At 32.5% G+C, this 22458-nt stretch overlaps 1 protein-coding gene across 2 annotated transcripts in view; it reads left to right on the forward strand.

Annotated features, from left to right (window-relative positions):
• Positions 1-22458, forward strand: part of LOC140050914 (protein O-linked-mannose beta-1,2-N-acetylglucosaminyltransferase 1-like) — a 90086-nt gene that overhangs the window by 21282 nt on the left and 46346 nt on the right. The window contains exon 3 of one of the 2 annotated variants that reach the window (XM_072095914.1): positions 940-1188. In XM_072095914.1, the coding sequence (XP_071952015.1) occupies positions 1060-1188 (129 nt within the window). In that variant the 5' untranslated portion in view covers positions 940-1059. Of the gene's footprint in view, positions 1-939; positions 1189-9459; positions 9777-22458 lie in introns of those variants that run through there. The other variant, XM_072095915.1, reaches the window with a different exon arrangement.

Genomic DNA, 22458 nt, shown 5'->3' on the forward strand with positions numbered 1-22458 from the left:
TACACATGCACCACAATTATATTTTTTTATCGATTTCGTGGTTAAAAATCAGTAGTTAACAAAATAAAGACAAGTTGCTGCGTGTGTGCAAATAGCAGTGTGTCAGCCTTTTTCGTGAGGTCTTCGTGCATGCCTTTGTGGTGGATCGAGTGGGTTTGATACATCCATGGTTGGACGGTCTAGCTTTCGAAATAGTCCTGGCTGTTTCACATTAATTTCTGGTTTGTTCTCCAGATTTCGATCAGGTATTTTATTCTTTAATCGTCTAACTCACTTGAAGCTGGCTGTCAACAAAATCAAAACAACAACAATGGTGACTTTTTCTGGTGGGTGGCCGAGATGCATGTTAACCAGAATTAACGTGCTCTTCGAGAGAATGTTAACCAGAATTAACGTGATAAACAAGATCATGTTAACGAATTTCTGCAGGTTCATATAGAACATCATGATATTAGAAACTCACGATCATTTATGAATGTGAACCTATAGCTTTAGTTTTTTGTTTGTTTACCCTTTTATATTGGCATTTTATGCAATAAAAAAGCCATTGGAAACATTATATTTATGTACAGTTTGCAATATGGTCATCTCAACTCTCGATGGACTATTTGATAGTGATATAAATGGTACACTACATGTATTAAAAGTGGAAGTGGACAAATATTCAGCTTCTATATCATGTATGTGTGAAAACATTTCTGCAGTCTAAACTTTATACTAAACAAAAAACTAAAAGTAAACTGAACAAACAACTAAAACTGAAAAAAAAACTAAAACTGAACAAAAAACTAGGTGATTTTGCAATAATGGGTTTCTTTAATAAAATATGAGGCTATTATTATTAATGTAGTATTGTCTTGTATTACTGTGTAATTTAAAATCTTGGTAATATTGTATTAAATTATTATTAAATATATCACATTTATTATGTTTTCCCAGGTATTTACTGTATATGGCGACTTTATAAAGACAAATGTCATGTGGCAGGTTATCCTACCGAGTGTTTTATAGTTTGTGATTTTACAACAACTACCGAGTGTAACCTCACTCGGATACGGGATGGAATCTTGGCGTCCTAATCCCCATGCAAAGCCATTTATTCCCAGGCGGAGAAACTACACCTCACTTCATATACCAGGAACGTACCACAGAACAGCAACAAAGCGTTTATTGACAAAGATATGCCAGGTAAGGACATTTTTGTTAAATACCGTACTGACGCGGCTATAAGGCCATACTCTGGAATAAGCCCACCCCCAAATTTTGACTATAAGCCCACCCATATTCGAAGATCTACAGTAGGTTCCATATTTACATTAAATTTTGTATTTGGTAAGGGCGAGTATTAATTTTGTGATGGTCGACCCATCTGGCGACTTCCATACACCGCATATTATAACCAAGCTAGGCTATATCAGGACTAGCGGTCCTGTTTTGTTTCATCCCGAGCAAAGATCACTGCACACACTACGCTTGAATCACAATTTACTAACCCTCAATATAAAGAAAACAAAATTTATGTTATTTGGAACTAGAATATCACTTAGTAAATTCAATAATATTTCTGTTTCTATTAATGGCAATGATGTCGAAAGAGTTGACAATTTTAAATATCTTGGACTAATACATTTGATTCATTTATGTCATGGAAACAGCATGTTGAACAAGTAGCTTCTAGAGTATCACAACGTATCGGTATTATTCGTAGATTAAGATATTATATTCCAAATTTTGCTTTAAGACTACTTGCTAATGCAATAGTATTACCCTGTTTTGATTACTGTAGTAATGTTTGGTCAAATTGTAACTTAGAACTTGTTAATTGTCTTCAAGTACTTCAAAATAGAGTAGCTAGAATCATTCTTTATGCTGATATGTACACCCCTATAACAGAATTGATGTCCTCACTAAAATGGAAGAGTGTCCATGACAGATGGGAAAATGATTTATTAATTACATTATTTAAATGCATACAGGGTTTAGCACCATCTTATTTAGCAAATCTATTCAAATTTATGGACACTTTTCACACAAAAAATACAAGAAGTCAATCAACTAAAACTCTAAATGTTCCAGCATGGAACAATACTTATGGAAAGAGAATGTTTAATTATAGAGCATCAACCTTATGGAATAATCTTCCTGTACATATCCGTAAAAATTGTGAGACATTTACCGGTAGTCAAGTTGAATTTAAACATCTTGTATAACTTCTATTGTACATAGTTTTAATATAGCTTTTACTTTTATTTTTCTTGTATTTTTTTCCAAATCTGGACCTCTTGGGAGACCAGTACTTGTGTATTGAAAGAGCTATTCCAGAATAAAGAAAGATTTGTATTGTATTGTATTGTACAAGTCGCCAAAATGGAAATCTCCTGTTTGGTATCGGCTGCCATAAACAGGCTTATTAAATTTCTTTTAACAAACATTGTATATTTGCTTTTCTGCTTGATAAATTCTTGTTCAATTGATGTTTAAAATAAGATATTCTATGATAAATTACACAAACTATAATAAGTTAAATTTTCCGATATTCTACACCTCGTGTGTCGCAACACACTGTGAGGGTGCTTGTGTGGTGGTTTCAGAGGAGGGATGATTGAATACACAGTACATTTGTTGTTTTTGACGATCTCCATTTTTTTTTTTGAATAGCACAGATGACAAGATAATAGATTGTTGTGTGATATCAATATTTGTTGATGAATTAATAGTACAGACTGTATTTTAACATGTTTTGTTATAAGTACAGTGTATTCCATTCACCTGGATAAACCAACAATAGTCTATTCTTTCTGAAGAGATAACTGTACAGTTATAATATAATACAAAAAGAATAAAGTTTTTCAACATCCCTAAACCAATAATGATGTAGTCCATAATTGTTGCATTCAACAACCTGGGAGTGATCTCATTTAACCACACATTATTTATTTTTTGATTGATGCGTTTCGACCTTTAAAACTGAAGTTGCTGATTTGAGTCTTCTCTGAACTCACACTATAATTAGGTATCCCAATGATGCGGATTTTTGTTACGGTGATTCGAACACGTTCTTGAAATTTCAAAAAGTGATGTGTCTTTGAAGTTAAAAATATACTATTTTTTATCTACCCATGTGAATAAAACTATGTCTGGAAAGATCTTGTTTAAGGGTTTATTTATATATATTTTTAATCTATGTTTATTAAATTTTAATAGAAAACGTGAGTTAAAAAGGAGGTAAAAAAGCCGGCGCTCTGAAATTTGTGTGCTAAAAATACCTTTGGAAAACGCCTACCTATTTTCAAAACACAATCACACGGCAGCCATAATAGGTGGTGGAGTAATTTTTGTTGCATGTTATCAGGCTTTAGATACTCTTTATGTAAATCGCTTATTATTATGTTCAACCGCCTCAATTTTAATTCTTTTTCATTATCAAAATCTGGCTATAAATTTAGTATTCAATTAAAGCTAATTTATATTTCTGTATTTGACTTTGCGTGGCTGTCGTGCGAAGAGGCCAACCACTGAAATCAAAATTCCCTACCGAAATTAAAAGTGTTTATCATTTTCCTTACAGGGGGGTTCAGTTCTCAGCTTATTACTAAAGTACCGTTGCCCAGATACTCCCGCAGTGGACTGTTCCATTTTCGGAACTAGTCTTCCCTGTATACGAGGCATGACGAAAAATGTCACTTCTCATGGAATATTTGCTTCAAAATGTCAATTTTACGGATTGATTAAATTATTTAATAAGTGGGGTATTAATCAAGCTAACTATATAAAGCAAGTACGTTAGGAATAAATGTACCGAATCCATTCTATGTAGGCGGTCGAAAAACGTTTCTTGGCCTAAACTTTTCTTAAATTACATTCTATGCAATGCAAAAAAAATGAAGTCAATTTATACACTGGTTCAAAAGTTAAAAATCATTTAAAGACGGGACCTTTTTGATTTTCGAGGACCCCTAAAAAAATTTGTCTTGTACAATTCTGTGGTGTCTATGAGTTTGGCAAAAATAAGAACTTTAAAGTTATTATTAAAATTTATAGCCCTTCAACTTCAACTTTGAATGAATAATCTGATTTCAATCATTTAAATTGCAAAAGTTTAGGTTCAGTAAAGTTACATTTGATTAACTGAAAAAGAAAAAGTACCATCATTATTTGATTTTTTACATTGTGATACCTACTATATCAATGTCATTTTAACATTAAATTTGCTTTGAACAGTATCTCTTTTCTAGTGAATGTATTTCAACATAGAATATATTAAATTAGCAACATAGATTATGAATTAAAATATTCCTATCTCATAACACATGTTGTATCATCTGACTTGTTTTGGTGAGTTCAAAGTTCAAATTTGAAATACAAAACAATAATTGTATCATAAAACAATTTTAAATTTTATTCAACAATTAAAAAAAATATTTCAAGAAGTTGATAACATCTATATTATTAAAGAAACAATGTCACACAACGATTTTGTGATAATGTTAAAATAATTATGATTATTATTATTTTCTATGAAACTGACAAGGACAGCTTGTTGATAATTCAAAAATCAATTACCAGTATACTGTATGTATATGTTTTGGACACCTAGTTTATCTTTGTCATTTGGTTGTTTGATTTCAGATTGTATCGCACATTATTTTCTTCCATTTCAATGATTGAAATAGTCTGGGCTCCAGACGGAGTTTTGTCTTAATATTAGTAAAAATATAAATATTTTTGCACATATGGCGTTTCATACGTGTATTACTTTAGTTTGGATACTCCGTCTGGGGAAACACGCATAAGTCACGTGGTTTGACACCAAGAATTCTTGGTGCATAAATTATCCAGTTGACTAGTTTCAGCCGCATGCCATTGGCTACTCACTCGCAGGCAGTTTTAATATTCATATTTCAGAATTTCAAAGACTCAACATCTAAGGTGATACGCATGCGCTATGCTACGTTTAGACAATGTGTACTTGGGTACATTGATGAAAGTTTCTGAAGGCTATAAATGATTTTATATGCCTAGTAGTCTGGTAAACATTTGATGGGATTTTTCCCCAAGAACATGAAAACTCGTCTTGATATGATAGGCATAGCTTCTCCGCCAAATCAAACATTGAATGGATCATATTATGCGGAGATAATTTGATTTTATAATTCCCACCCAAACCCTGTCCTGTTCTGTGTTTGTGGTGGTGTAGCCCTGTTGTGTGCCGGTCGGTGGTGGTATGTACCTTATTTATTGGCGTTTTATTTGGCAGGTCATACGTACGAGTTGAGTAGCCCTACGAAGGAGGCCTAGGCCAGGACTGAACAATTAATAAACAAAACAACTTGGCAACACGATTTTATATTTCATCAACAGTTGTTCAGTCTCGATCATACATTCAGCACTGTACGTACTCGATCTTTTTCATTTTGAAACAAAATGATCATTGGTTGATTCGAAATCCATATTTACATACCGCCCGCCCCATATAGCCAAATACGGTATGATAACCTACGTCATTCTTATCGGATGTTTGCGGTCTGCAAATCGATTTCTATACGTGTTTCACAAGTCTGTATTTTCAGACAAAAATCGCGGTCGAAATAAAAACAAATAAATAAAAAAAAAAAGACAATAAATACAGACTTGGGGCAAGTCTATGATTGAAAGTACACTACTATTACACATAAATTTATTTATAATTGAGGATCATATACTGTAGAATGCTTTCGCATTTATACGCTTAACATGCTGCGTTGCGTATCGTTCTCACGCAGATAGGCTCAACACAGACATAGTGCGTACTGCGTAGGGCATATCTGATTGGTCGCAGCCGCCATCTTGTTGGTTCCCTCTCTATGGAGAATCACTTTTTGAACTGCGATAACATTGTAGTTTGACATTCATATATCATTGGCGAACACAATCTTCTTTGTGTCCAAAATTTAATTGCCATCTTTTTGGTGCCATTCTGACATTTGACATTTATTTCAATTCATAAAAGTACAAGTATTGAATAATATTGTAGGTGCAGTGCTGTAGCCATGCGATTGCTGTAACAAGAGGGAACAATGTCCTATGTGACTGTGCCATGGGGTTGTCAAAGGCTTCTGCCAAAAGTGGTCAGGTTGAAACCTCACCAACCTTACTGGTGGCTACAGCCCTGAGGTGTATCACAAAACAATGATTTTTTGTATTTGTTGAATGGTGTGAATATTAGCACACATTTCCCTGAGTGTTCTATTCAACTCATGAAAATATCCTTCACATTCAATTCATTAGAAATGTGTTTATACATAAGAACTTACTGAAGATGAACAGATTTTAGTTATGAATAGCTAATGGGTTTTGACTCTGCCTACTCGGTCTATATTCTGATTATATAAAAGAAAATCAGCACGAGATTAAAATGCATCACTTACTGTCACGCGATTAATGATTTATTGTCTAATTAGCGAAAGATGAATAGGTCACTAGATTTTGAATCTTGTAATGTTTATTCTTCTATTTATCATCAGCCATTGTTCTGGTTAAAATCAAATGTGAAGTTTTGTTGTTGGTTTACAGGCGGACAATAAAATGCATGGATTACTGTTGCACGATTAATAGCTTGTACGTAAGGTAACACTTAAATGTGGAGTGTAGAAACGTGTGGATATACAGTGCAAATCATTATGTATAGCTTAACTAGTTAACATTGTCAATTTTATCAATTAATACAGTGATGTTATGAATGTTTGCAGTATTACATATTCCATATTTCACTTATAAATTGTTTTTTTGTCATTGTTCTTATAAATCAATGTTTATACTTAGCTCATATTGATCTTGTGAAGCTAAGCAACAATTAAAAGTTATTTACCAACGATAGCTAGATTTCATTGTCGCACAAATTTATCTGATATTTCATTTCATGTGCTAAACAAACACCATTTGGTATTGGAATAAGCTTATCAATTGAATTTGCTTTTCACTTTTATTATTTAGCAACACATTCTTACTACAGTTGATCCTCTGTAATAATCTGAAAAAAATGTCCTGAACAGAACATATTCTTATTTTAATTAAACCTTGATTGCTTTGTAAATTAATTTGGTCAAATTAATAACTCTCCAGCAAAAGTGACCCAAAAAAGTCCAGTCCGAATGGCAACAATTCCCACATGTTTTATCGACCTGTCCATTACTGCAGAACTTGCTATAAAGTCCAATGCAAATGTTGTATCTTAACATAAAAACATGATAAAACTAACTGTGTGAATAATTCAAGTGCGAAAAGCACCCATGGCCTTTATAGTTAGATAAAATTTGAAACCATGGTTTATTAAAGCAAGTACCATTAGTGCGAGCCCTTCTTGTTGGCCACATGGTGTACAGTATTCGACTAGTATATTCTCCAGTTGATTATAGCATATACCTAATCGAATATGGTTGTCCGTGAAAACGTGCGCCCTCTCGAAAAAGGCTAGCCCACACACACGTGTTACATACGGTCATGCACTCGATGTTGCGGGTGCGAAACTCATGAATAACAAGTTAGAAAAAACTAACGGAATGGGGGACTTCCCTTCTTGCTGAGGCTGGGCGCGGCCAAGCCTAGGTAAAAAAAAATCTAAATAAAGGACACCGTTGTTGTAGATATAACAAAATATATTATTACAATAATATTGATTACAATTTAAAAAACATTGTTTTGATGAAATATAAAATGTGTCTTATACATCGATGATATAAAAAATACCGATATTTTACTCTGAGTTAGGGGGTGCGTCTTATACACAGGTGCGACTTATACACCAAAATATACGGTACTTAAGTTCAGCAATGCTTATATTCTGAAACCAATAACCATGGAGAAATAACCTCCATGAATAACAGAGGAAACATGTTTGTTTGTTTGTACGGGGTATTACCCCCCTCATACTTCTGCGAATGTAATAATAATTGACATAAACTTAACTTCAAGGGAGTTACCATTCTACTGTAAGCATCATTCGCACTCTTTATTCACACCTTTCTATTAATTCTAATTGATTATTTTATCCGCTAATTTCTGTTTTCCTTTTCGTGATTTACCTCATTTCCTGACGGACCCTTTCTAGTAATTTGACTTGATCATTCACCAGTGTATGCATTATCAAATTCCTGTATTTATTTCTAACTAAGGGCAGGTATGCTGATTGCATTTGCTAAATTCAAGTTCATAGTTTGTCTGTACTATCTTTCCTTTATTCAATATGAACTTTTCAAATATTGGTTTTCAATTTCCGGAGTATAGGTCGACCCCAAGTATAAGTCGACCCCCAACTTTGGCCTAGAATATCGTTGATTTTGGTATGACCTGAATATAAGTCGACCCCCAAAATCGGCTAATAACACAACTTACTTTAAAGTTCAAAGAGGGCTAGAAATGTATGAAATGTGGTTGTTTGTTTATATTATTAAAGTGTAGGCCTAATCAATATCGGACGGACGTAATGACGACGACTTCGTCGCCGTCTTCACCAGCCTATAATAAATGACAGCGATGTAGCGTTACTTGCCATCAGCGATGTTTTTCGCGTCACTCGAATAAATTAAAACGAGTTTTCCGTTAGGAGGCTTATTGTACAGGCGAGTAGTTGTAAATCGCGTTATCTGTAAATGTACACGCGCCCGACTAAGGAGAATTTATTTTATGAATAGAAGACATGCGCAGTAATTGTAATTACGAACAAACAAACAAACTGCGCATATGTATAGATGAAAATATCGCGCAATAACAAACATGCTGCATGGACATTCCGACGTCTGTGGTGTGTTACGATGTTTTCTCGAGAGTGAATAAGAAGCATAAAGAAAACTATTTATTCTTAATTATCTTAAAAGCGTAATATTAACATCAAAATGAGTCATTGTGATATATTAATATTTTATTGACCAGTACTTGTTGGAGTTGTATTATTTTGTACAATGTAGGTATTAAATTGAAAACTTCTGTGAGTGATTGATGATAGGCCACTGACCTTGCTGGGCCTTGACAGCTGACGGCTTTTGAACATATTTTTTCGGCCTGATTTTTTTCAAAAATCGCATAAGTCGACCCCCCGATTTTGCAATTAAAATTTTCTCACAAAGTCTCGACCTATACTCCGGAAAATACGATAGGTAAAATTACAAACTTTTATTTTATCATTGATCATTGATTGAAGAAAATTTATTTGTTGTTTTGGTTGATTACCCTCAGTACTTTCACCTAAATGATGTTTTTGTCCATAATTTTAATTAATACACTGTAAAGACATGTTTTGAGTTTAGTATGAGACAATCATTTTAAACATAATTTGTATTCAACCTAACCTAGCTACTTTAACAAAAAATAATATTTCTAAATTATCACTTTCATTTTGAATTTACAATGGTAAGATGGTTTGTTTTATCTAGTTTTAATAAATATTATTGTCATGTTTTTACAGTAGTCAGTGGAATTTTTTTCTTTAAATTCCAACCTGTTCAATCATAGAAAGAACAATAAAGACAATAGACAACAACAGATTGCACACAATAGAAATAGTTTGTGAATATGATATATGCCAAAAGCTTGCATTTAGCTGTATAAGAACCCTTTCCCACATAAAGCTGCAGTATATATTATAGCTCTGTTTTTGTGCTTAGTTTAAACCAATCAACCTTTGAAATATTAATTTACATCATTTTTAGACCTCCTTTGACACCAAGCATCCACATTGACTCTAGGCCTATCTGAAGACCAACATGTAGTTAATGGACCATTTTGCATGGAAATTACATACTGTAAGTGTAGATAATTAATGAAACCTGCTTCAATATTGATGGTACAGATGACAATGTCAATGTAATTTCTGTCAAATGTTAAACAAATTGACACAATCATTATTAATAAAACCCATTGTCCCTTTCACCTACAGTAACATAATATATCTGAACAACACTTCCAAATGTAAATATTTATCTGTCTGTCTGTTCAACACTTTTTACCAAATTTTAATTTCTAAATTTGAAGGTTACTGTATGTATGCAGTACTTTAGCTGTTCAATTTTACAAATGACTCCATTATATTGAGTGAAAATTCAAAACAGTATAAATGACACATTAATACACATGTTAATCAATATGCTAAAAATACAAAGATTTTCAAAGGTGTGAATTTGTTTTTGATACTCAAATTTTCCAAAAGCTTGACATTAATTTTTTCAGTAAGATTGAAATTTCTCTGTTTACTTTTTTAGCTAAATTGATCTTGTCACTCGTGATTTACCCACATTATTGATGTTTCTTTTATATATTTTGCTGTTGAATTTGTACATTATTATATAATGATCATAAATTGAATAAACATTATAAAAAAGAAATAGTTGATTGATGAGATACTATAAGCTTAATCTTTATTGATCCCTCAAGTAATTGACTTAGGCTTTGATTTCATGACTGATTTATCGATTCTTTAATTTATATGATTGGCTTGACAAACTTAACTTGTGATATAGCTGAAATTATTGTTATTTAAGATGTTAAGCTGTTATGAGGACAAGCATCAATCTTGTGTTGAAAACTAATTTCATTAAAATAAAATTCATCAACTGTCAACTGTTTCGTTCCTCCCAGTATTTAAAGCCGATTTTCCAATTTAATGTTTGCGTAAAAAAGAATTGTGCTATCCTTTCCACTGCAAGAGCGAGTAGCTGCGAATTTCTTGTTCATCGCGTTGCTGAGCTTTTTGCCTAGCATGAGTGCTCATGAACGCATCTGATTGGTTGCTTTCACAAAAAGTGGAAACAATTATTCTCTCGGACAAATTCGCCTAGTGGAAAATCGGCTTAACAACAATTTTGACGGTGATTCTCTTTACAAAACATATCTTTCTATAATGTTAATTAGAGTGTAGAACCAGCTTAATGATTACTTGATGAAATCTGGTCATCATTCAAAAATCAAAATTTTAAGAGGTGCTGACGAGAACCATAAATATACTGTATGTCCTGTGGCCTGTTTTATCTACAGTACTCTGCTGACTGTCAGTTAAAGTTAGTAACTTCTTCGATTGGATCTTAAAACAAAATGAACATTTTAAATCATTCATGTAATAGTTACAACATACTTAACTTTATAGTCATGCAAACTCACAACATTCAGAACGAATATTTTATTCTTCAATGCATTTAAAATTACAAAAAAGGAACAATTTATCGACTGACAATACTAATTAGTTTAGACAATGTAATGTGCACAGTTTTTCAAATACAAATAAGCAAAGACGATTGACAATTGTAGCATATCCTCACGTCCCCACTATTAAATGTGTCAGTTGAGAGAAAAAAATAATTTAAACGTCAAAATTTAAGACATTACTGCGCTTATAAGAGAAACTTGTATGCTTAATGACTCTCTAGGAAGAAATTTGTCTGCAAAAGATTTGAAACAATTTGATAGGTAGCATTTGTTTTTAAATATTGTATCGTGAAAAGACTTTGCTAGAGTAGATGGATTGTCATCAATGTGTGAAACATGTTGGCAGTTATGTCTCATATTTAAGGTGTTCTGTCCGTGTGGATGATAAATTGTCTATTTAGCTGTACCTTTGGGAATCTTTCCCTTGTTGTCGTATAGTATACTACTATGTTAATTATTTCTAATATTTTCATGTTTACAGCCATAAAGAACAAGATAGTCATACTTTTGAATTATTTGGTGTTGTGATGGTGTTCTTATTCATGGTTAAAACATTGAAGTTAATATTATTTGTCATAAATAAAAATCTCCATTGTACAGAATTGCAATGTTTTTGCAGCGCTTTTCTACAGTGTGACTGTAAAACATGTCTACCGAGTATGTATGAAGGGAGATGTGTGTCTTTTTCAAATTTGCCTTTAGACATATTTACCACACTAGACAATTTCAATGATTTTTATATCACTTGTCATAAAAAAAATATGCTGAAGTAAAAATAATAATATGCCTTTATTGAGCATACTTAATATTTTTGACACCTGAGATTTTGTATGACAGAAACAACTGAAAAATGTCCCCTTAGGTTTTTGAAAAAACTGCTCTTTCTCATCCAGGCATTCAAATTTATCATAGCTATGGAGTTAATAAAAAATAATAAATTAAATGTGATCTATACTATCATCTTAAAATATTATAATATGATACAATATAGAAAGTTTGTATTATTTTAATCTCTAAAAATATAATGGGTTTTGTATGATTAGTAATAGTAACAGTACATTTTTGGATTAATATTAGAATACACATTTTTGAATATAAATAAATTATGATACAGTTGTTTTTTTAACTGACTATTGAAGTTTCTTGGTGGAAAAAATCTCCAGAATACCCCTAATTATTTTGAAATATGTTTGTTTAGGATTGTAGAAAAGGCAAGGGTTCCACCACAACGATATAGTATCATTACAATGATTTTCTGTTTCCTTTAAAGCCATTGAAAGTTTCAACCACAATATCCATTCAATATAGTAAATTCAGTGTTTGTTTAAATGAGGGGGTGTCTTGAATAAAATAAAACCTTTGTTTTTTAAATGTTCATTCATAATAATTGGGTTGTGCACCCACACATTTACAGTAACACATGTTATACAGTACAATCATAAGCTAAAGTAAACCATCTGGAACATGCCCACATACCTCAAGCCTCTTCAATATTAATTGGAGTTTTCTTTTTGTTTTTCATTGTCCATCTGTTCAATGTTTTCCTACTTGACTGTTATTTTATTGGTATAAAAAATAAGCACTGTCAAATGATATTCAGCTGTATGAAGTCAATTTATAATTTGTTTCTAAATCTTACGGTATTACATTTTACATTTCTACATTACTCTTAGGGCCTGTTCGTAGGGGTTGAAAATACCAGCTTATTCCCGATTTCCGTTCGCGTGATCCAATTAACTTTTGCCTCAGGCTACAAAAAATTCGAGGTAAAATGTTCACCAAATTTGCAGGTTATTTCAGCGATAATCCAATTATACTCGGCCTTCGAGGATAATAAATCTCCGATAGAGGCAATGTGTCAAATTTTGACAAACGTTCGCTGCCTAGGCCCGTCATTTCTCCTACGAAGCTCTTCCATACACGCTTCGAGAGCGATCGTCAGCTGGTGCTGTCCTTGTTGGTGTAGACCGCTTAGTAGGCCTAGCTGGTCGGGGAGCCGCTGGTCGGTGGTGTTTCCGTCGTGTAACATTGGGCTCAAATTCTTCGTCAATGAGTAAAATAATGGTCGTCAGGAGAAGGCATATTTCGGCAGGATTATCGGCGTTAAGAGGCATAAGGTTTGTCGCAAGGATAAGCAGTATAAAAGGTAGCAAGTAATTGTTATTGTAAAGAAAGATCGCGAGTAAAAATATACAACACGAAACTAGCGTGCGAAAATGGGGTCGTAGGTTGTAAAGACAACTGACCTTAAAACGTAATTTCCGGTTTGTGATTCGTCGATTAAGCATTTAAGCGGTTAAATATTTCAAGTACGAACAACGCTCAATTTATAACCCGAGGCATGGGTGAAATTAAGCGCTTATTTTAACCACCGTACGAACACGACCTTATTTCCCAAAAGTACAGTAATTTAAATTTAACCCAGCATTCATTCTCAGGACTGTATTATTAGGTGATCATTTAGAATAAAATGATCACCTATTGTTATTGTATGAAATCTTTATTATTGTTTTTCTTATTTATTTCTTTCTGTACATATTTTGTGTGTCAATTATCTAAAAAAGTTAAATGTCAATAATCACAAAAATTTCAAAATATATTTAAAATAATTTAGTTTAGTCGTAGTTAGTCTTTCAGCGTGATCACTCATCCGTGACGATACTTAAAAGGCGTAAAAAATACAAATTTTTTTTTACAAATCGCATTCTACTCACCATCCTTAGTACATTTACCAAATTTGAGTCAGTTCCGACTTAAAATAACGCTATACGAGCAGGTTAAAAATGACAAAATGTGCAAATTAATTGCATCAAAGTGCTGAAAATTGTGAAAAATAAGGCATTTTTAAAATGAAAATAATTCTTCAGAATGCAAGATGACCCCCAATTTTTTTAACTTATTCTGGAAGTCATTGAGTTGTAGATATGAATTTTACGTACAAAATGTTATGACGTCATCAAAGAGCCACTTGAATTTAAAATTAATTTTTTTTTCTCTTTCGTCATATTTGATCACATTCAATAGAACGCATCTCTGTTATTTTGTGCCCGATTTTTGCTCAAATTTTAGTATGTGATTGCTCAATTAATTGACTTTCTCATGACTTGCCACTATTTTTATTTTGACGACGTTATCACACGTAAAAAATTGAATAACGTAGGTCGTTTAATTTCACCTTCGCCATAAATTTGAATATCTTACAGCTCTTCGGAATTGAAGGTTACCTTGATGATTATAATTTATTATGAAAGCTGATGAAATGCAGATATGAATTCATATAAAAAACAAGCCAATCGGATGTTGTGACGTTAACATATGGCCAGTTGAAGTTAAAAAGTAGTTTTTTCATCTTTTTCGTCAAAGTTATACAAATTTCAAAGAGCGCGCACAGCGCTTCTACGTGCCAAATTCTCTTCCAATTCTTATATTTATTTGCTCAATTCATTATCTTTCGAAATTGTCATCTTCGAGTTTATTTTGATAATTACTGCTATTTGTTTATCCTTTAGGGCCTGTTTCTGTTGAGCAGAAATAATTGATTATTAACCGTTTATTTTTTTAATCGATTATTTTTGGGCAGCAGAAACGGCGCAAAATAAAATAACCGATTAAAAATAACCGATTAAAAACACTCAATCCATTCCGTGTTTTAATCGATTATTTCTTGTTTTAACCGATTATTGCCGAGCAGTTTTGAGCTGCAACACAAATAGTGATTATTGACCTCACTTTGACCTCTAGAGTATGACAAACTTATTCACGTCACAAAGCATGCTGTTTATTTGCGCGATATCGACAATCAGCAAAACCACGATCGCGATGTAGACCGAATAACAATGAAATGTTAAACATTTGATTTTTATTATTTTTTGGGGGACAATTATACCGAGAGACTCCAGGATTCTGTGTTACAAGTACACCCGTTACATACCACCAGTCCAGGCTAACGATGTTTTACATTTTTTAGGCCTGTTGTCTGTTGACTTGTTTCGGTAGAAATATATAGCCTATAGACCTAGCAGGCCGAAGGTAGAACCAACGAACGGCGAAACGAACTTTTTTCGCCGACGTGTCCTTATTAATATACTGTAACATCATTATTCTGTTGTATGTTATATGATAGTAGGCCTAGATGTTTATTTTACAAATAATATAGCTTTACGTAAGAGTAATTTTTAATCCTACATGTGAGAGTTTTAGGCAGCGATAGGATGTAAACAAACCAACTCTCATCGGCCTTTCATAACTTGAACTGCGCTGTGGGGGAATGATAACGTGATTTTAAAAACCGATTAAAGTCGATCGTAGCAATTTTCAATTGCAACGCGATTATTTTTGTGGTTTGCGGTGACTGGAAAAAATCAATTATTTTGATTTTTTCAGCAGAAACAGACCCTTAAATTCAAAAAAGTGATATAGCCCATCAATAAACATCAGTGTGCCAAATGCGAGTGGTTTTGGAGGAGATACATAAAATACGTGAAAAATGTAGTTAGCATTAATATACTGTATAGATTATTAATATTATTATTAATTATTGTATGAGAGGTAATACCTTAAAGTGAACTAGAGGCAACACCTGAAAATCTGACATAGAACCAAAACAAGATATTGTTCCCATAGGCCTTTTTCACAAACACCTGCGTCTCTAGTGATTGATGTAAAGAGCAGTATGTATAGACAAGCTTCAACTGTGATTTCAATATAGGTCATTGATGCATGTAATACTTATAACCTACTGAGACTATGGCACTAATAACTTGATGTCTTCAACATTATGTAAAAAGTATCAAATCCATAAATAATTTGACTCTTGACACATCATTTTTGGGCGCTAAAACTAATTTTTATGTGCACGTTGCACATTTGAAATGCATTTGTAATCACTGACATCATGGTACGCTACTGTGGGTTTACAGTATGTCACTCTTGCAACCTGACTTCAGGCTTACATACAACAAGGCTTAATTCTACCCCTATTATTTGGAACCATCTCCGCTCATTGCATGCATATCGCTCAGTGCTTTGCACCTCAGCTCATTATTCTACCAATGTCACTTTGACCCCCACCCCAAAAAATAGTTTCTGTACTCATACTGTAGGTTGCATTTGGATTTTCTTTTGACCTCAAGAAATTCATTGTGAATTCAGTTGATTATCCCAGAACAATAGTTATTAAGTGGCAGTTTAGTCATGATCAGCATCAAATCTGATTCTTGGTACTGTATATAAATTTGTCCAGATATTATAGGCAAATTTGGTGATCAGCATCAGCATCAGCATCTCATATGTTCCACGTGTTCCTGTATCATAGATCCTAACCTAACCCTTAATTAAACCTAACTTTCCATGATAAAAATGATCATAGCTATAGTGCCATGAAATGTTATTATCTGTGCGACACTTTATTCAAGGATGCTTTTTTAAGAGAGCAATGTTTTTTACCAATTGCTGAACTGCAATTTCCATTTTAAGTAAAGTTAACTCTTTAAACATATTGTTGTAGATAAAAGTAAAATAAATGCCTTTTAAAATAATATGCATTTCTGACCCTAGTTAGCTAACACTTACCTAGACCTATCTAATGATCTGCATAAGTACCATTTTTACCAAATAAGCATAAGTAATTTCACTGAATTTCAATTTGTGTTTATAAATTATTCTACTTTCATATATTTAAGAGCATTGCTATTAAGCAAGACCTACAGGGAATGAATATTAAAAAATAATAAAAAATCAATTGTAATAGACCTACATTTCTTTGAAGTTAAGTGAATCTCTTTTGAAAGGAGAAAGGAGAGCATCTCCAATTTTTGTTTTCAATCAGCACATCCAGTTCAGTCATTTGCAATTAATATCACTCATGTACTGCATGCATTACTTCTAAAACTAACATTTATAAAGCCGATATTGAACTAAAAGAAATGCAATTTTGTAGTATAATCAGTAAATATGAAAGGTCAAAGTATAAACCGTAAACTGCAAAAAAGACATTTTACCAATTTCTTATGATGCCTTTTTCAATGTTCATTGTTTATGAAATAAATATATAGCCGAGAAAAAGAAAGTCTATTCACTATTTCATCTCAATGCACAACATCATTCCTGCAATTTCAACTTTTTTTAAAACATGTTGTATTGTGTCTTTTAAAAAGGACTTGTTTATAAATAAATGATATATCGGTATCATACGACGTAATGCTCTCATGTTACGAAAGAAAATGATGACGGTGGTACGTTCCCACATGAGGGCGTTGTTGCGGACTGGTCCATTATAAATACAGGGGTTTTCACTTTCGTATCCAAAGCCCTCCCTCTGGAGAGCACGGGCTATTGTCGGTTTATACAGGTAAGCTAGCACTCATAGACTACTAACACCACTACTGGTTTGTGTAATATATTGATACTGGTTCATTGTTGTTGACCAATGAAGACGAATGAACAGTGTTTGGTGACACAAAGTTTTATGTGGCATCTAGTACATTTCAAGACAGTTTTTATTGTGTTATAAGATATTATTTCATACAAGTATATTTTTGCATTTTCTTTGAATGGTTTAATAAGTTTCCTTCTTTGCCTTCAAACTTGATATGCATCACAATAAATTAATTTATGATAGTAAATGAAATGTAAAACTGAAATATGAGCAGATTTGTTTACCTGATTTGAAAATGAGTATCAAATGTTATTTAATCGGTAATTGTGGTCATTTCACGGTCAAGATGACCATTCACCTGAAATTCTACACAATTCTATTCACCTGAAATTCTACACAATTCTGTTACTGCTCAGTCATTTAATAATAAAAGCGCTTTCGATTTATGAGTAGCGAGGACACATGTCCCAATATCTCCACATGCACGCACACTAACATGATGTAGGTTGGTTGTTGGTCGTAGCAAATTGAAAGCTCCCTATTTATTCTATTCTTTACAAGTTTTTATATGACGCCCAACAAAGAACAAAGAGCCTAACAATACTTAGTAATTAATTAAAAAGAAAAGTTTTAAGTTGACGGTTAAATAGATTGTAATATAAAGATTGTTTGCCTCACTGCAGTGTTATAAATCATCCTTAAATAATAAAAAGAAACTATGTTTTAACTCGTCACTTTGACTAGTTAGTTATCCGCACAACAACACCACGTGCACGTATGCTAGACAATGCGAACAGAAAAAGATTACAGCACTTATGACCTGATCATAATATGTTGGTGCAAAATTCTGTCTATTTTGTGCCTTATAGTATATAGCATAGTTTACTGGACCCACCTTTTATTCAAATTTTTAACATGATAACGTCATCAAAATTAAACATGAAGATAACAGTTTCAGAAGATAATTGTTTTAGCAGCAACATATTAAAATGTTGAAGAAATTCTGATACATAGAATCAAGATACGCGCTCTTTTAAATTTGATGAACTATGACGCAAAAGATAAAAATCCAACTTTTTTTATTCAACATATGATGACGTCACAACATCCGATTGGATGTAAAGATGAAAATAAGTGACCCACGTTGTCAAATTTTTGGAAGTGATGACGTCATCCAAATAAAAATAGTTGTAACTCATGCGAAAGATAATTGATTAACCTAGACAATATTACAAACTGGGGGAAAATAGAGTACGAATAAGTGAGATGCATTCTATTAAATGCGATTGCTAAGACGAAAAAGACAACTTGTCGAGCAACAAAGTTTGAATTCATATCTACAACTCATTAGCTTTCAAAATAAGTTGAAAAAATGGTGGGTCAACAGTCTTCCTGAATAGATAATAGATTTGAAATAGGCATATTTTTTCATAAATTTGCATTGAATTTGCAATTTTTAAGCGCACGGTTTTAAATAGTTTAACATTATTCTGCAATTAATATTAATAAAAATGAATGAAATCTATCACAGAAGGTGTGAAGAACAAAAATCAATTGCAAAAACGGCCTTTCTATGCTATGTACAAGCTGTGCGTGCAACGGCAAAAAAATGGAAAATTTTGAAATGCTCAAAATGTCCTGAAACGTATAGAAAATGTGCATGTAACTTTGTGTAAAACATGCCATTTTTAATCCACAGAAAGTTGATATGAATTAAATTTTCAACAAGTGTCAATACAAAATGACTTTTGTTTTTTAATTCATCATCTGTGCAGAACCTCATTTTAGTATAGTCGCAATTTAATTAAATATTTAATAAATTTAGCTACGATGTTTGTACTCTTTACTGTACATTACCAATGTTTACCAGTAGGCCAACAAAACTAAGCTAGAGTAGGCCTAAGTCCATCCGCAAGAGGACATTCGACGCGAGCTATATAGTGCATCGTTTTTCTCTTTTTTCTTGTACTTAACCATAACATACAAGGACTGACCTAGGTTAATGTTTTTAAAAGTAACAATGCATTATATTTACAAAACATCAACAATTGTAAGGAAAGTGAAAATTCAGTATTAGGAACAGTTGCAGTATTACTTTAGAAGTGATTACAATTTTAAATTTACATTGTGATTATTTCCAACAATGGCTTGCGACAATAATCTGAAAATAAATGCTTAATGTCAATGTTTCTGAACAATTTAACGTACTGTAGTATAAATGCCATCTGATGTAATAAGCTGTGTGTCGGCAAAACTATTGAAATTGTGTGTCGATAGAAAAGCGTGCACAAGGTGAAACAAAGACCTTTAATTTTCAAATGTTTTATAGCTTTCACATTTTATTATATATCCATTATTGTACATTACACATTATACAATGCCATTTATGAAAATTGGAAATCATCTTTTGTACACAATAGAGAGAGAGATGCTTCTAAAAACTACTTTCAGTGTCTTTACTACTACTTTATCAAGATGTAGCCATACTAAAATGACATTTAAATTTCTTCTCTACATTTTTATGTGAGTAAATACGAATACGAATACAAGAAGTTTAAACAAGTTTTTTCCATTAGTTTTCATCAAGCTAATAAAGCCAGTTTATAACATTCTGTACTTTAGAAATGATCTACATACAATGATGTACATGGTAGCACACAAAACTGACAATCTAATTTAATAGAGGATCGACATGTCTATAAGAACTGCAGTTTTCGTAACTAATTTTAACATAACAACATTTTTTCATTTCACAGCCTAATTTTTGCTATAGCTAAAACTGATTCTTGGTTTCATTGTGGATTAGTATCACTACAAAGAGAGTCAGATAAAAAAAAATATTTAAAAAAAAAAGGGTTTTTTTTTGTAGTTTTCTAGATACCGGAAATTCTGTTAAAATTTTCCTTTTTCCTTTTACAAAAACAGTACTACAGCAAAATGTATGTATACCGGTAATTAGTATGTAAAAAAAAGCTAGACTAGAACAATCATGTCATGGTCAATACGTGACTAGTTGATGTTTCTCACAATCACTAATGGTTTTGAATGTCTTTTCCCAAGTTAAAAGATCATTTTCCTATTGGGTTACCCAGTAGGAAGCGCAATGGATAGGATAGATACAACAACCATTGGAACCATTTGTATGTTAATGGCTTCTTTTCTGATCTGGTTTGCTAGTATGGGGTGCTTGCAACAGGTGCCTAATAACCTTCATATCTTTGGCCCTGTTTCTGCTGCCAACTAAATACCGTATATTATACGGTATTTTTTTAATACCGTATATATACGGTATATTTTTGGCAGCAGAAACTGCGCTCATAAAAAATATACCGTATTTTGTATACCGTATTTTCCCCACAAAATTTGTGGATAAAATACGGTATTTACAAATTTATACCGTATTTTTTGTACCCGTTTCTGCTGCCTATAAAAAATACCGTATTTTTTTTTTACATGACAAAAGGTCAACATTCGTGTTTTTATTTTCTGTCGCTGTACACACGTGTATAGATATATTCGGCGAAAATGTGGAGCGAAGACGTCACAGTTTTACTAAATAAATGTGTGTGGGGAAGCTAAAATGTCTGGCCAACTAAAAGGTAATAAAAGGGACAACCACATTTATAAAGACGTTTCTAAAAAAATAAAGCAGGAGTATGGAATAGACTTGTCTCCAAAGCAAGTAAACTCAAAGCTGAAGAGCCTGCGAAAGCAGTACAACATTGCAAAATACAATAACTCGGGGAGGGAACGAATTAATTGTCCTCATTACGATGTTTTCTGTACTCTCACAACATCTCTATCACAAGGGCTAGGCCGTGAGTGAGACGTAAAACTTCCTTTATTGCAACTTTTAATTATCGACCAAATAAATGAATGGCAATTTGGATAAAAAAGATCGACCACCCAAGAAGTATTGTTAGCAGAAATGGGGTACTAAAAAATACCGTATTTTTATACCGTATTTTGAGCAGTTGCAGCAGAAACAGGTCCTTTGTTAACTAAAGTTAACTACCTATCTGTAGAATTGAATTAATTTGTTACTTTTTGTGTTAAAATCTAAAGATATATCATTTAAAGTTGTCTGAAACTTGTACAATGTTGCCTTTTCATTTAATTTTCTTTTTATTACCATTTTATATTCTGAAAACTTGCATTTTGTTTTGGTAAAAGAGAGATTTAAAAATCTTAATACATTATTTAAACATTTTTCTCCCCTGAATAATATTTGTTCGAATTTCAGTCTAACTTTTAAAACAATACAATTTAAACCTAAGAAGAAATAAAGTAATAGTGATATACATTTTTTTTTAATTATCCATTTGCTTTAAAATTTACAATTTATAAATTAGTATTTTTTAATTAAAAAAAAAAGTTATTTGTACCATACATACAACAAATTAAATTCACAACATTAATACAGAAAATGTTTTTTTTTTTTTTTCGTAAGTAATGTTTTCATGCGTGTGGTCACACATAGTCATCAATTCCACTTAACACTGGTTCACTGTGTGACGCTACTTGTCCTACATTTAATAAAAGAACTATTGATGAACAAGATTTACTTTTTAGCATATATGCATTATATCTAATCACCTTCCAAAATATAGTCTTGCTCTCACTCTCAGAATTAATATTTTGGAATGCTTTGACAGCTAGCATTTAATAGACCAAATGAACCCCACTTGAAAATATATAGTAGGCATCAATAGCCTAATGTAAAAATCACTATCTTCTATGCTCTGACATTGGACACTGTCAGTCCAATCATGTTTAGGTTTCTGGAAAATCAATGTTACGGTACTGGAAAATCTAGGCCGGTCATTGGAAAACCCAGCTGTCTGGAAAGTGCAGTTTTCAGAATGCATTTTAATAGAATTTTAGGGAGATTTTTCACAGTATTCAAAAAC

Source organism: Antedon mediterranea, chromosome 6 (assembly GCF_964355755.1).
Source record: "Antedon mediterranea chromosome 6, ecAntMedi1.1, whole genome shotgun sequence".
NCBI lineage: Eukaryota > Metazoa > Echinodermata > Crinoidea > Comatulida > Antedonidae > Antedon > Antedon mediterranea.